Source organism: Colossoma macropomum, unplaced genomic scaffold (assembly GCF_904425465.1).
Source record: "Colossoma macropomum unplaced genomic scaffold, Colossoma_macropomum, whole genome shotgun sequence".
NCBI classification, from domain to species: domain Eukaryota; kingdom Metazoa; phylum Chordata; class Actinopteri; order Characiformes; family Serrasalmidae; genus Colossoma; species Colossoma macropomum.
This window is the reverse complement of record NW_023494788.1, coordinates 31,746,539-31,763,419: the sequence shown is the minus strand read 5'-3', so window position 1 is coordinate 31,763,419 and position 16,881 is coordinate 31,746,539. Positions and strand designations below refer to the sequence as shown.

The following is a 16,881-nucleotide window of genomic DNA, read 5'->3' as shown; positions in this document are numbered from 1 at the left end:
CACTCAATTTAGATCTTTATGAGCAGTTCAATCTTATGTCCGCTGTATATAATATGTATGTGCACACAATTTTCACTACATGCTCATTTTTAACTTTGATTTTGTGGACACACTGAAAGTTACACTGATATGTATAATTTGTTTCTAACATGCTGTAAGAACGAGAGAAACTGGTCCTTTAACAGCTTCTGTTTGAGCTGTTGAACATGTTGTCAGTGGGTGGCGTTATGGAAGAGTTCCTGATTCGTTGGAGTGAGGCAGGTTTTGCGCAAGACTGCGAGAATCGCTGATCTTCTTATATTATTCACCGGAAATCTTGCATTGTGGATCATATGTAAATCGGGTCTAAGCGTTACTCGAAATCCTTCGTAGTGTGACGCTGTCAGAAGGGTACGGACGGGTTTGCCACGAAGGATATGGAGTTTGCAGACTGAAGAAATAAACACGGGTAAATATGTAGGATAAGCCACGGTATTCGCATTTGGTTTGTTATCATGTTATTTGACTAGGTTAATGTCTCAGCTCACGAACCTATATTTCAGTCCGTTTGAAACGCCAGATGCGAGTACAAAGTATCAAAACAGCGCTAGCAATGCTAGCTAATCCAGTATTTTGGTTTAGTAGGACTGCTAGTCAGTTTGCTAGCTAGCTAGCGCGCTACGTACTTTGTCAACAAAAGGTAATGATAGCTAAAGCTAACGCTATATTGACTACACGATGTCGCGATGTTGATGGCCTACTTGCCATTGCTAATGTATGACGATTAGCGGTCTCCCCGCATTAACACTGAGTACCACGTTAGCTTGTTTAAGCTAACTAAGTCAAACATTTAGCGTTAACGAGTTAGCTAGCGTTACGGCTGGATTCGCTGGAACTCTAAACTTCCACTTGGCAGTAACAAGTTTAAACATGTAAAAGTCTAGGCGCTTGTTTTGTGTTTGACCAGGTTAGATACGAATCTAAAATTTGTAGGACAGTATTATGTTGGTGTTTTCACGTATTTTAACCAGGGCTGAGCCTTATTTGAGGCATTTTCCAGACATTAGGTTACGTTGACACAATGTGCGTTCTGCCTGTCTCAAATTTGAAAGATTGCATAAACTTTGAATTCATCAAACCATTTAAAACGTGATTTGTCCCGAGACAGTCAGGGTTTGACGTGTCAGCGATAAAATCGAGTTGTTGTTCGATAAGCTAGAACAGTATTCATTGCAAATTCGTTGCATTAGTAACAAAAACATACGCTGAATGGGAATTCCGCCAATGTCTCACCATTTTTGCGTAGTGCAGTCTTTGAGATGTCACTCAGGGCTGAATTTCCCAAAAGCATCTTGCCTTACATATTATTCTTATATGGCAGAGCGAGCATCACATTGAACACTTTCTCCTAGTTAACATGATCTTGATATGCTTTGCTTGTACGAAGCGGTTTATGTGGAATGATGAATTCCATAGAAAAGGTATTTTCTTTACAGTAGTAGTGATAGGAATCAGGATGATAATATAGCAGAATATAGCCATTTTATTTCCAAACTGCCCAAATGATCAGTGAACACACGTGTCTTTTGAGTTTTATATTTAGCACTGATTATGGCAAAATAATGTTAAATATGGGGGATTGTTTGGGTAGTTTTCTGCATTAGCACACCCTGCATGTACCTCTCTGCTGTAAAAGGATTTTTAAAAAATGTATTTAAGGCCCGTTTTATTTCAAGACTTGTAAAACGATGTCTCCTGTGTCAAGTACAAGTATTCGTAACTATGTCATGTAATAGTTTTCTATGAGGGAGGTTTTAGAGGCATTAAATGTTTCAGACATCTGGTTACCGTCACCAACACCTCGAACCATTTTATCTCAGTAAGTTTCTCTAGAATGATGGTTTCCACATCAGAGCACTCGGAATGACTCTGTTTACATCTTAGTGGTTGAATTATGCTGATGTTTTGAAATATGGTGGAATTCCTTTTTAACACAAGTAGCTTGTCCAGGTTCAGTGCAAATGAGCGAAGTGTTTTATGAAACAGTGCTGCATATTAAGGTACTATTTAAGTATAGCTAGGCAGAGGACCAGTTGTAATTTTCTCTGATTCTGTATTCAGCTTTCTCGTTTCTGTTTGTCTGAGATTATCTGTGCAGAAAAAAAATCTTATCTCTCATATTCAGGTTCTAGATGTCTGACGACCTTTATGAGAAGTTCCTTGCCCCTGAGGAACCTTTTCCTTTGCTGTCACAGCGGGGAAACCTCAGTGAAGATGGCACACTGGATGTTAGTGACTTTGGCTGTCAACTCTCCTCTTGTCACAGGACAGATCCTCTGCGTCGCTTTCACAGCAACAGGTATGGCAATGTTTATATTTAACATTTTATGCAGCCTCCTGACACAGCCAGTATAAAAAGGATTCTTTTAACCATTTTTATTTTGACTAATTTTTCAACTGGTACTCGTTTTTTCAGTTGAATCTTTCCATTCTTACAAATGTACAAATGACAGGGTAGGGATTTTCATTGTCGTTTGTGGGCCATGACATCAGTGTGGATTACTCTCGCCAACATCACTAGCTAAGGCTGTGCCTGCTGATGACCATGACTAGCATTGTTTGAACAGCTTCCTGATGGATTTAAGTGGAGCCATGCTAGATGTATAATTAATCAGTGAAAGTAACTGATTCTGTGGACATGACCATGATTGACCCTAAGGACAAAGCTAACAAGGGATGTTCCGAACAACTTTTTTGATCCCATCCTCATCTGAGTCCTTTATTGTTTTTCTAGTAGTGCAGGCAGAAACCCAGCTGTTTGTGCACTTTATGTTACTGTGATGGAATTTTGCAACTGTAGTCCCGTAGTTAAAGTACAGCCTTTAAAGCAATATCTCCAGCAATTTTGGCAGAACTTGCTGGACTGTGCTTGTGGGAGCTCTACGGATAAATCAACGAGCAGCAAACCTTCGAAAAACACAGCAAAGTCGAGTACTCCAGTAATCCTCGAGATCATCCACTGTAGCAAGAATCCACAGGCTGTAGGAGCAAAAGCAAGAGGGTTAAAATTACAAAAGAGTTGGTTCAGGGTGTGCAAACCCTGCACCCAAATAAAAATAATGTTATTGAATTACTAAAAGTCATAAACAATAAAATGCACTGCTAAAAAAATCTTTCTTTAGGGTCAGATTTGAGCAAATAAGACATTTTCACAATTAACCACACAAAATAATGTGATAAAAAGTTATTTTAATTGTTTGACAAGCTTAGCATTTTCATACATAATGTAGTCACACAGTGCACTGTTGAGTACATTAAAGTTAGTAAATAAATCCAGTTTATGTTAATCACTTCCATAAAAAAATCATTTTGGTATGTGCATAATGTGACATTCTGAACTGATATTGACTTTTTTTTTGACTGATCTGATGATTTTATTCTAAAATGATGTAGTGAAATCACATTTCATGAGAATAATGCACTCTGAACTGTTATCTTGTGTTTTTATTTTACAACTTACGTAAAACAGCCATTTTTATGTCGTGAATATGCTACAACTTCAAGTTAGATGTTACAGCCACTAACAAGTTGTGGCTTATGGCTGCTAATTGCACCTCTCTGAGAGTGGCATGGAAGCTACTGCCACCCCCTCAGCTCAGAGAGTGAGGGCGTGGAAATCCTCCCCGTTTAGGTTAACATGGCTTCTATTTTTTTTTTCTCCTGAGCCTGTGGGCTGGTTATCCGTAGGTGCACACAATTGGATCTGCGCCTTCCTTAAAGGACTGCAGCACCTTCACTCCCTGTTTTCACTTAGAAGCCTGTCAAGGGATGTACCCTTGATGTGTAGTTGACTTTTTTGCAGTCCACTCCATGCTTTGATCTGCTATCACAAGCAGGCCTCAAGTGGATTTCAGTGAAGACTTTGCTACTAATAATTTTCTCAGCCAGGCCACATTGGGACTCAGACCAGAAGTTATATGAACCCACTCCAACCTGTAATTGTATTTTCACTGCTATCTTCTGGCCCTGTCTCACCACTGTCATTCATCTGACTTTGCTCTGTTGCCAAATTAAATAATAGGAGAGACAATAATAAAAGCAAATGAAAGCTTTTTAGAATAAAAAATATATTGAATGCACATAGACCTATTACCTACCTAGTAGACCAACCCTACAAAAGGTAGTATATTGTGTTATCTTAACAGCTGTATGTAATCGAAATAACTGCAACTGAACTGAATTTCACAAAAGCATTGGAAATAAAGAAAACACATTTAACTTAAGAAACACTGCAAAGCCAGTCACAACACAACAGAGATGTTTCTGGAGGACTCTCAGTAGGGAAGAAATATCCGTAATGGAAAATCACTCACAGAAGTTGATATGGGGATGGAGACTTAAATTCCAGCAAGTTCATGAAGTTTTTCCTTTTTAGTTGTCACATAATCCTGAACTTGATTGCCTTTTTTCTGTGCAACCCATGCATTTCGATTGCACTACTGAGGTGTACATAAATTGTGTAATTATGTGGGTACCATAAAATAAGCACTAATTTACAAACATTTTGTTTTCTGACTATACAGTATAGTGCATGTACTGTAAACAAATGGGTGAAATAGTACTGCAGAGTAGTCACATCACTTTAGTCAGCCATAAAGTGTGTAGATTAGTACACTACAACCTGAGCTTTTGTTACTGAAAGAAATGAGAGCCAGGATAAGAGCTAAGCTAACCCAGCTTGGTTAGAGAGCGAGGTGAGAGATGCGTCATCTGTGGTAAAAAGCCCTATATAAATAAACTTTAACTTGACTTTATTTTCACTCAGAAATACGTTGAGAGTGACCTTCATTTTCAATGTAGCTGAGCCTTTATAACATTAAATGGATTGACAAAGAAATTAAAATGAATTTTAATCAAGTTAAACTAAAATGAACAAAACTACATAAACAAATTAACGGAAAAACCAGTCAAGATACGTGGCAAAAGAATTAAGAGAACAGTTAAGAGAGAAATATAAAATAAAACCAAGATAATAAACCAGTTACTAAGGTTTCAGCATAAAAGTATAAATAGGCAAACTAAAAATTAAAACAGTCAAGTAAAAGGTAATATAAATAAATGAATGAATAAAAAAGAATGATAATAAAATTAAATAAGAAGGAGAAAGGAAAAGTTAAACTCAAGTAAAAGCTGCAGGCACCTGAAGGTGGCTAGGGACTGAAAGTTTAAAATGTTTAAAATGATTGATTATTAGAGCTTTATAAGAGCATCTGCTCACCAAGGTCACCAAGGCGTTGGATTAGATGGATGATTGGTTGCATTGTTTTTTTTTGGGGGTTTTTTTTTGGGTTTTGGCGGCAAAGAATTTGGCTCACCACAGAGAAATGTTAGCAGAAACACTTTGTCTTGTCTATCTGCCTTGGCTATTTCTACATTCTGGGCAGTGTTGAGAGGTGTCCCATTCGTAGGCGTCTGTGTAGTAGCATTTTGGTCACAGGTCTTTGCAGCCATCTTTACTTTAGGTCCCATTCTTTGTGGCTTTGTTGGTATTTTTCATCAACTGTGCTTTTCGCTATTTCTGGTGGTCAGTAGAAAAAAAACAGACATTATGAATGTACCTGTAGTTCTAAAAATTCTGTATGACTACCAGAGTTGTCTGTCACTTGGAATTGGCCAGAAAACACACTAACCTTCTCAGATTAAGCCTACTGTCCTGCAGACACACTGTACATTTCCAGACACACCTTCTGATTGGTAAATTCAACTACTTTAAGGCACACCCATTGCTAACACAGGCATTCAGTTGCACATACTGAGTTTGTTTAGTCTCCATACACAAGTATTTCTAATAGAACTGGATGCTCTAGAGTGGCTGCACATGAGCCTAAGGTCATCATACCCAATGTCAAGCATCAGCTTGAAGGGCAAAAAGCTCCTTACATTGAGCTGTGATCTGTGAAACTACGTTCTCTGGGGTGGCAGAGTACCATTCAGTCCCTTTAAGGAATGTTGGCTTTCATGACCCATAACTAGTCATTCAACATCAGTTCCTGGCAGCTAGGACTGCATAATGTTCCAACATTGTGTAAAGCCTTCCCAGAAAAGAAGAGGCTGTTATTGCAGCGAATGGGGTAGAAATTCCCCATTAATACCCTTGATTTTAGAGGAAATGCTGGGTGAACAGGTGTCTACAAACTTTTGGACATATGGTGTATTTCAGTACTTTAGTGACACAGTATTATTGTTCTGCATTAAAATCTTAACAGCTGAGTATATTCCAAGATCATAAAATATTCCAAATCGAACACTTTGCTGTTGTTTTTAGATGGAACCTGACTTCGTGTGGCACCAGTGTGGCCAGCTCAGAATGCAGCGAGGAACTCTTCTCTTCTGTGTCTGTGGGGGATCAAGAAGACTGCTACTCTCTCCTGGACGACCAGGAGCTCACCTCTTTTGACCTCTTCCCAGAGGGCAGTGTCTGCAGTGATGTGTCTTCTTCCATTAGCACATACTGGGACTGGTCAGACAGTGAATTTGAGTGGCAGGTAAGAACTTGGAAAAGGGACAGCTCTGTTTATATTTGCTTATGTTTAACCAATACATGATAGAGGTTCCAACAGTCATCATGCAACAAAAAAAGCTTACCAGGGAGCTTATAACAGTGCAATTCAAGCTGAACTAACAATTGCAGAGTGTGAAGGCTGTGTAATTGTGAGGTGATGTTGTACACAAACTGGTGTAATTCTTCTATCAGAAAGAATGCAGCAATCCAGAGCTTTGAATAATGATTTATTTCTATAAAAGATACGTTTCTTCATTTTATTTATTTATTTTTTCCCTATCTATTCTTTTTCTTAATGCAGTCTTCATGTCTTTATGTATTTATCTAGGATGTTGACCTAGTAGTCTTCTTATTCATTAAGGTAGATCAAGAACATAATTTTTTTTCTACAGTGTTCTGAACAGACATTTCCTTGCTAAGTGTCCCCTCTAGTGGCATGAATGGCACACTGCCAAGGACTGAGCAACTGTTTTTTACATTGTCGCCCACACAGAAAGGGCGTGACCTTCTCTTCTTCTAAACGCCTTTTCAAGCCCAGTTCAAAGTCTGAAACAGTTTATATATAATGTCATAAACATATTTGTCTTTATATGTTCATTGTAGTTTTGCAAGCCTGATGCTCAAGTATTACACTGCATTGAAACTTGTACTAAGCTTTGGCTGTACTGAATGTTGGGCTAGTAATTACTAAAATATGTTTTTTTTCAAGTTGTTTATTTTTAGCTCTGTTATGTGTTGTCACATCTTAAGCTGTACTGTGATAAACTGGATTGAAATTTGATGTGCTGTGCTGTAATGTAAAGTTTTGATACACTTTCATCATCATTATAACACCAGAAGTTTGTGTTCCTAAGTTGTTCATTATAACAATTATAAGAAGCTCTATCAGGAAACTTACTTGTTTGTTCTCAGTTGCCAGGAAGTGACATTGCCAGTGGTAGTGATGTGCTCTCTGACATCATACCCAGTGTACCAAGTTCACCCTGCCTTGTTTCGAAAAGAAAGACCAAATCTCATGGGAACCTGGACGAATTGCCCTGGAGCGCCATGACCAATGATGAACAGGTATGGCTTTAAACAATGCTGTGGATCTGCCAGAAACTTTTAATGCAACATTTCTGAATGTTTCTAGATTCAGCCTGAAATACTATAGCTTTACATTATCTAAACATTATTATTATTATTATTATTATTATCAATATTATTATTATTATTTTTTTTTACTTTCAGGTGGAGTATATTGAGTACCTGAGCCGGAAAGTGAGTACTGAGATGGGACTGCGGGAGCAACTTGACATAATTAAAATAATTGACCCGAGTGCACAGATATCTCCAACAGACAGCGAGTTCATCATTGAGCTGAACTGCCTCACGGATGAAAAACTGAAACAGGTTAGTGGATATGAAATAAAGAAATATTACTTAGTATAGCATACTGAAAATATGACACAAAATCATAGTCCTGTAATTAAAAAAATAACAGTGGAGGGCAGGTCTATCTGCCAGCCACAGAAACAATAATGTTTGTGACAAAAAACTTTCACCTGGAAGTCTTCCCACTGTAACCTTATTAACCAGAAAATAAACCTGCAAGAATTTAAGTGAATCATTCTATTAGTAACAATCTGTAAGTGTTGCACACTGCTGCCTAAAACAGTCGGTTGGTGCATTGTACTGTCTTAGTTAGCAAGCTAACAGTTCGAAACACCACAGGGTGGCTAACTCGCCCCAAGACCAGTCACTTCCTCAGATTTGAGTGTTTATCTTCTAAACTTGTCAGTGGAACACCAGTTGGAAACAGTGAGTAGAGCTAACCTTCTAGCAAAGCTAACACTTGCACTACTCTACTGCCTTAGGCAGCACTGTTTGTTATTTAGTAGATGTTGTCACTCGATAGAATTGAAAATTGTTTACATGTTTATCGCTCACTTATATTAATTGAAAGTTGCGCACTGAATTTATTTGGCAATTTCTTAGATGTGGAACAGAACCTGGCACATTTTTGAAATACCGTCATAACTTTCAAATACTAAGGGGTACTGTATTACTGTTGTACCACTCTACCCTACACAGTGCTATATATGAGAAATTGTGCTCTCCAGGTGAGGAACTATATCCGGGAGCACAGTCCGCGGCAGAGGCCCGGCAGCACGCGTGACAGCTGGAAACGGAGTGTGGCAAGCAGCGGCAGTGCCAGTGGTGTAAGTGCACACAGCAGCAGCAATGCCAGCATGGTGAGCAGTGCCAGCAGCAGCACCGGCTCTACAGGTTCCAACTCCTCCACGAACATCAGCCGTGCTCACAGTGATGGCAACCTGGCCACTGCGGCAGAGCGCATCCGAGACTCAAAGGTACGCTTAAACCAGTATGCATATGTAGATTTTTTCTTATGACATTTAAACAACAAAAAAGCAGTGAAAAAGTAAGTTTGAGGCTGACCATGTTCTCCCTCCCTCATAGAGTTATATCAAAATTACGCATTTTGACCAAAACTCTTTTCATAGAACCTAGCGAACAAGACCATTGGAAACTGAATGTACACCACCTGAGAGGTGCTAGCAGAAATTAGCATGTGTGTCTTGCCATATAAGTTCTTTGTCATCTATTAGGAAACATTTTAACTTCCCAGTCCAAATATTTCTATATTCACTATATTATAACCCCATTTCCAAAAAAGTTGGAACGCTGTGCAGAATGCAAATAAAAACAAAATGCAATGATGTGCAAATCATTTAAACCCTATATTTAATTGAAAATAGTACAAAGTCAACATATCAAATGTTGAAACTGAGAAATTGTATTGTTTTTTTGAAAAATAGAGGGTGTCCCAAAAAAATTTACATCATTTGAGATGTGAATATCTGATTAACTACATGTCCTAGGCAAACGAAATTAAATAGGCTTCATGTTGAACAATACACAATTTATTTATCAAAATTCAAACAAGAAATTCAGAGGGATGTAGATTTTATAACCAGTTTCACAAAGCTTCACAAATGTAATATCTTCCGATACTGGTGGTCATCCAGATCCCTTTGCCCTGCACAGACAGCCTTCCTCTTTGAATTTTTTGTGCCATGTCCAAATCTGCTGTCCAGTTTTTTTGCATTTTTATTGAATTTTACTCTTGTTTGACTGTGTTCGAGCATATTCTAACACACCAAAATGCATTTTCATTTCTAGTGAACGCCATTCTTCAACCTGAAAAAAACTTGGTTAGTGTTTACACATTTTGTTAAAATTTGAGATCATTTGAGGCAGAATTGGCTATGTTATTAGACTATGAAATAATGTCAGTTTTTTTGGGACACCCTGTATATGCCTATTTTGAATTTGATGCCAACAACACATTCCAAAAAATTGGGACGGGGGCAACAAAAGGCTGGTAAAGTTGTACAGTGCCCAAAAAAAAAAAAAACACCTGGTGGTTGATTCGCAACAGGTCAGAAACATGATTGTGTATAAAAAGAGCATCTCAGAGAGGCGGATTCTTTCAGAAGTAAAGATGAGGAGGGGTTCATCACTTTGTGAAAGACTGCGTGATCAAATAGTGCAACAATTCAAGAATAACGTTTCTCAACATAAAATAGCAAAGAACTTTTGCTTTTCATCATCTGTGGTACATAATATCATCAAAAGATTCAGAGAATCTAGAGCAGTCTCTGTATGCAAGGGAAAAGGCTGAAAACCATTATTTGCTGGCCGTAATCTTTGGGCCCTCAGGCAGTATTTCATTAAAAACAGACAAATGATTCTCTAGTGGAAATCGCTTCATGGGCTTAGGAACACTTCTGAAAACCACTGTCTGTGAACACAGTTCATCACTGCATCCATAAATGCAAGTTTAAACTCTAAAACACAAAGAAGAAACGGTGTATATATAGGCCCGATCCCATTTCTTCTTTTTACCCCTACCCCTTGTTTTCGAGTGTCACCATAACCCCTTGAAACTGAGTTACAAATGGTAGAGAAATCTTGCCCTACGAAATGGGACGAACCTCAAATTAAACAAAAACTTTGCTTCATTAACAGGCTACTAGCAGTGCTCTTTAAGCGACCCGGCCCGTCTTCAGTGATAACAGAGAAGGGAAAAGTTCAGCAACCTCGCTGCTGGGCTTTAGTTACATTTAGGGCATCATATGCTTTCAAAGATGGGGTATAGGACCATTATTTATTATCGCCCACCGCTAATTCTTTGGTAATACGAAGCTGAAGTCAGCTATTCACCAGCTTCTTGTTCGAATTTTCCTGTTCCACCTTAAATGGTGCAGCCGTTACATTCTGGAGCTTCAGGCGTCAATACTGCTGGACTATTTAAGTTGGAATGGGAAAATTAGCTAGCTAGCTACCGAGACATTAGCATGCTATTTGCGATTTTTTTTTTTTATTCTTGTTATGAAGAAAACGATCATAATATACAACACTTCCATAGAAACGACATTAAGATAATACAATGGCTATCTTAATTTTTTAACGGAGAAAATACATACATTTGTGGGTTTCTTTGGTCGTTCGCGCAGCCATCTTGCTGGTTTTCTTTTTTTCTCATAACACTCCGTTTGTAGTGTGCCTCTGAAAAACCTCCGTTTGGAGGGCCATGTAGCCCTAACACTTCACCCTACCCGTCAATCTCAACGAAAATTGGGACACTCTAACCCTAGACGTGAACGCCCAAAACAGAGGGCTAAGGGCTAAATGGTAGGGGCAAGGGGTGAAATGGGATTGGGCCAAAGAGGATCCGGGAATGCTGCCACCTTCAAAGCAGTGAAGTGTCCTGTGGTCTGACGAATCAAAATTTGAAATTCTTTTTGGAAATCATTGACATTGCGTCCTTTGGGCTAAAGACCACTCAGCCTGTTATGAGCACACAGTTCAAAAGCCAGCATCCGTGATGGTGTGGGAGTGCATTAGTGCACATGGCATGGGTGACTGGCACATCTGTGAAGGCACCATTAATGCTGAATGATATATACAGGTTTTGGCAACATATGAAATAAGGCCCTGCTTATTTGAGCAATACAATGTAAAACCACATTCTGCACGTACAGTAGCATGACTCTATAGAAAAAAAGTTGCCTGCAGTCCAGACCGGTCACCCACTGAAAACATATGGCACTTTATGAAACGAGAAATACAACAAAAGAGACCCCAAACTGTTGAGCAGCTGAAATCCTATATCAGGTAAGAATGGGAAAACATTTCACTTTCAAAACCAGAGCAATTAGCCTTCTGAGTTCCCAAACACTTAAAGAGTGTTGTTAAAAGAAGAGATAATGCAGCACTGTCCCAGTCCCCTGTCCCAGCTTTTTTGGAACGTGTTGCTGGCATCAAATTCAAAATGGGCACATATTTTTCAAAAAACAATAGTTTTAGCATTTGATATGTTGTCTTTGTAGTATTTTCAAATAAATATAGGGTTTAAATGATGTGCACATCATTGCATTTTGTTTTCATTTATATTTTGCAAAGCGTCCCAACATTTTTGGAAATGGGGTTGTATTTAGGTCTTTACATGTTTTCTAAACTGCTTATCCTTCTGGGTTGCAGGGAAGTTTACATACAGGCTTATGGAAACCTTTATGAGCCTCTGGTCAAATGACATGTTTTGTTATGTTTTTCAAAGCTGGGCATACACTACATGACTTATTCAAAAACGGAAAGTATCACACACTTAACACCTGTCTTTTATAGACCATCTGGTCTTTTTGTTGCAAGCCTTTGCACGCTATATGACAAGACAAAGAGAGAGTATTGCACACAGAGTTTTACATTATTTTATCAATAAAACGTAATTTGACCGAGGGTGTTCAAACCTTTGCATACAACTGTACTTAGTTTGTTTTGATGTTTTTTCTTTTACACATTCTTTGTACAGAAACGTTCTAAGCAGAGGAAATTGCAGCAGAAGGCTCTGCGTAAAAGGCAACTGAAAGAGCAGAGACAGGCTCGCAAGGAAAGACTCAGTGGTCTGTTCCTTAATGAAGAGGTCCTGTCGCTCAAAGTCACTGAGGAGGAAGACCATGGCGATGATGTTGATGTCTTGATGTGACAAGAGTGAATTAGTCAGTGCTCCCTCTAAGCCTTGATTCTGGCACTGTTAGTCATCTCTCTTCTATCACTTTAATGATGAAAGTCTTAATCAGTCTGAAACATACAAGTAACAAAAGCAAATCTAGTACCAACAAATTAATCAAACAGAAAATTCTTACCATGTTGCAGTAAACCTCTGTTTTTGAATGGACATTAAAAAAAGTATAGAGCCATGTGTTTACATGCCCATGTTTATATATAAAAACAAACAAACAAAAAAACTCATCAGTTTCATAGTTATCAACACCCACATTTTCAATCACATTTATATATTTATATTTAGAACGTCAGGCATAGAGGGAACACTGAAAACTAAATTCTTACAAAGTCATTGCCTCCATTGTGAATCAGTGATACTATGATTTAAAAAAATGTTTTGATGCATTTGCTTTTGTGTAAACAGCGTCTTGCTCGTTATATAAATTCGGTTTGTGGAGTTTGACACTTCTGATCAGTTTCTTTTGTTTTTTTTTGGTTTTTTTTTGTTTTTTTTATTTGTTTTCTTGGAGGAATTGCAATGTGCTCTAATTTAAAAAGTATTTACTAATGTAGGTAGCCTACATGATCAGGTTTTGTCTTAGTGTTAAATAGTAGTCATGAGGCTACTGTAATTTTTACTCCATCACTCCTGATGTTTTTGCATCTTTATTTCTGTCATTATTTGTGTTTAAGCACTTAAGGAACTCAACCAAAAATCTCATGTCAGTAAGGAAGGTCTCCCTCTTCTTTCATCACATTTCATTCTCAAAAATGAATCCTAAAGGTTTGAGTGTGTGAAACTCTCACCTCTCATGGTTCCTGAGGTGCGTTTTGTTTTCTTTAACATTTTTGTGTTGTGCAGTACAGTGCATGTGTAGTTTCAGATATAGTTTCAAGTTTGCAATGCATTGGTAACACTAATGGATGGGGAATGTTTTCTTTATGTTGAAAATATTGATCATTTTAGTTCACTTTGTGATGTTACTCTCAGTCTGCCCTGTGTATGTTTGACCTTTTCAAGTCTCTTGTGCATTAGAAACAAGATTCTGCTAGTGCAAATGTCACTATTTCTTAAATGAAATCGCTCTTGGAATTTTGTACTTGACCAGATTAACTAGGTAATTGCCTTGAGATCTCTTGAGATAAACCAACAGCAGCAGACAGAGATTTCTGTAAATACTGTACCTAAAAAAAAAGCCATTTTTAAGCTTTGTCACAGCAAGACTAAAACTATATATACATAGTTTTCCTGAAATCCTGCTGAATTAATGCTACAGTGTTTTATAAAGCTTTGTGTCAAAGGCATTAAAACTGTTTTTCAGTAGTGTAAAAATATTTTCAGTGGTGGTGCTCCACTCAGAGTGGTCTGGTTGCAGCTTGCAGAACTTAGAACTTTTAGAACTTAGACTTCAAAAAAGAATTCTGCCAATTTTTCAAATTTTCTGTGTAATTAAATTCTTAAGTTGTAAGTGGTTTGATATGAAATGTGCCCTTCTACAGAAACTTAATCAGTCAAAATTGTTCACAGTGGTGGTGATAGGATAGTTGCCTGAAGCATTTAATGTCACATGAAATGGTTGCGAATACATTGCCTGATGTCTAGGATACGGTGTTGGCCTAAAAACACCTGAAGAACTTTTTTTTGGTTGTTCTTTCTGTGTTCTGTGTTTTAATGCTGTTTTAACACTGTCAGCATTTAAATATAAAAACTTTGGATTTTTAGCTAGCATATAAAATGACAAAATTAGCCACTCCTGGTTATTCACTGCCACTTAAAAAAATCTTGAGAGTCAGCAAGTTTCCCTAAAGTGCACCATTTCACATCAAACCACTCTGAATGACTTGTTCTACACATTAGTGATTGAATTACATAAAGATTTTGAAAAATAGGTGGAATTCCTTTTAATCTACTTTGCTGCCCTTTGGGATTATGTCTAAAACAATACTTTTTCCAAAGTACTCAAAATGAAATGCATTCATTACACCAAGAATCTGTATGTACAGAGTGTGATTTAAAATGTTTTATCCATGCTAAATTGTAATACTTTTATGATTATAATAACCTTTAATTATTTTCATGCCCAAAGAGTTAAAAAGAACTAATATTGACCATCATTTTCTTCACAGCTTGTTATATGTCCTTTGATGGTCTACTCCACAATACAGAGGCAACATGGAGGGGCTGGGCATAGCTTTCACAGAAATTTACAGGTGTGCATGCATTGCAAAACAATGTGTACTGCATTTTCCTGAAAATGAAACTCTGATATCAAAATGTAATTGATAAAGCTCCGAGGACAACACTGATGTGTTTCTTCATGTGCTGTAAGAGAAAGACGAGCTGCGTTTTCATACTTACAGTGCAGTTGAGCTTTAAACATTGTTGCAGGTCCAGCAAGAACTCAAATAAAGAATGGAAGCGTATCATGCTCTGTCTCATCATTCATGCTTGAATGCTAAAGTTATGTAGCCTTTCTTCCCAAACACTGAAGTTTCAAGCAGTGTTTCAGCCTGGACAGCTTTTTGAATGAGGCACAATACAAGGCAGCCAATCAGAACACAGCTTGTTTGCATACATCAGTTTAGGGACATAAAACCACACAGATGTCATAAGTGAACCTTGGAGGAAGAAATAAAATACAAGGGAAAAGGGCCCTTTAAAGGTTTTATGGATGTCTATTGACTGGAATATAGATCATTATCTATAGCATCTCATTTATAACAAAGTTAAACAACATGCTAGAAATGATAACAGTAACGTAATGAGACACAATCAAATTACCTTTTTTTAGTTGGAACAACTTAATATTTTTTGTACATAACCTTGGTGTTTCCTACTTTATAAAATATTTTGCTAATGCAGCAACTGAGTAACCTCAAAAAGAGACTGCATGTTTGTTTGAATGTTGCAGACAGTCTTTGCTTTCCACTTTCCTCTCACTCGGATAATGGAACTGAAAACAATATTGTCAGTAGGGGTCAACATTTATTGTCAGTAGGGGCCAACATGTTAAAAGGATCATTTATTCATACAATAACAGTCAGGATATTGTGGCTACACCTGCCCAGGCTCTGCCTCAACACCTTTGGCTATTTCCCAATTAATCGTGTACATTGTTCCTGTTTTGTTTAGCTCTTAATAGATACAGAGTTAATGAATAAGATGTATTGCAGTAGCTCTTTAACATTTTTGTCCACGCTCCAATCCAGTAAGGTCAGTACAAATAAATAGAAGTAGTTCTTTATCAAGTCATTTACATATGCTTGTTTTCTCCTCTGGGCTAACTTTCTTTATCTTTATATTTTTTAGGAAAAGCTATCTGGCATTTTAGATTTTGTTTTTGTAAGTATGGCTCAGTCTGTGTACACAAAGTTACCGTCTTTATTAGACACACTTATAGGTGTACTTTCTAGATTATTATTGACTGCACTATTTATCCGCCAACCTCTACCCTTTATCAGTGCAAAGGGGCCACCATCTGACTAAATTTTATTTGGGCGGCAGATCATTCTCAGCACAGTGAGTGAGCTTAGGGGATGTATTTGATTTGGTTGGATTAACTTTTTAAGTTTTACCACCGTAGTGTTTTTTGCGTTTGTATACTTAATCAGGCCTTATATGTACGGTCTTATATATAAACTACCCCCATTTTTTAAATGATTTCCAAACAGAAGCCAATAATAACTAGCTCACTTGTGACGAGTAAGATGGATGCTCTCCCGTGAGGCAGTGATGAGTTTTGTGCATAACAGGAGAAACCTTACCCCTTCCTAACCTTCATCCATGGATACCACAGAAAACTTTGTGAGAACTTAGATCTAAGAACAATGTCTGGGCTACTAGAAGCAGGCCAAGTTTTTAGTCCCTGTTTTGTTTTTGTTGGATTAGAAACTACAGGACAGATATGCAGATGACTACAAGGCTTTAGATGAGCCAGAGTACTATGACCCAGTATACGGTTCTTGTTCTGAGCAGCACACTACAGAGAACAGTGTTTTGTGTTCTATCTATGCATGAGCATCTGAACCTCTGAGCATCTGGCAATCCTGTCTCAATCTGTATATTGATGCTGGACCTTATTTCCACACCCCTGTTTTGTGTCCTCAGCAAATGTGTATTCAACAGCATGGGCAGGTTAGATTGGACCCCTATTATCTGCTTTCTGCATGTGTTGGCTATATCACTGCTACTTCATCTAATCAACAATGAGTCATCTAATCCACAGTGTGCCCATCAACCAGGCCCATTTGTGTCTCCTAATGCACTGAAC

The 16,881-nt window shown here is 37.8% G+C and overlaps 1 protein-coding gene across 1 annotated transcript; it reads left to right on the top strand.

Moving 5' to 3' along the window:
• The first annotated feature begins 237 nt into the window (after positions 1-237).
• Positions 238-15,035, top strand: fam199x (family with sequence similarity 199, X-linked). The gene is made up of 7 exons (XM_036569192.1): positions 238-448; positions 2,165-2,338; positions 6,305-6,524; positions 7,454-7,606; positions 7,772-7,933; positions 8,644-8,892; positions 12,417-15,035. Exons 2-7 carry the CDS (start codon positions 2,172-2,174, stop codon positions 12,588-12,590), a joined length of 1,125 nt encoding a protein of 374 aa, XP_036425085.1. The 5' UTR covers positions 238-448; positions 2,165-2,171; the 3' UTR covers positions 12,591-15,035.
• Positions 15,036-16,881: the final 1,846 nt, after the last annotated feature.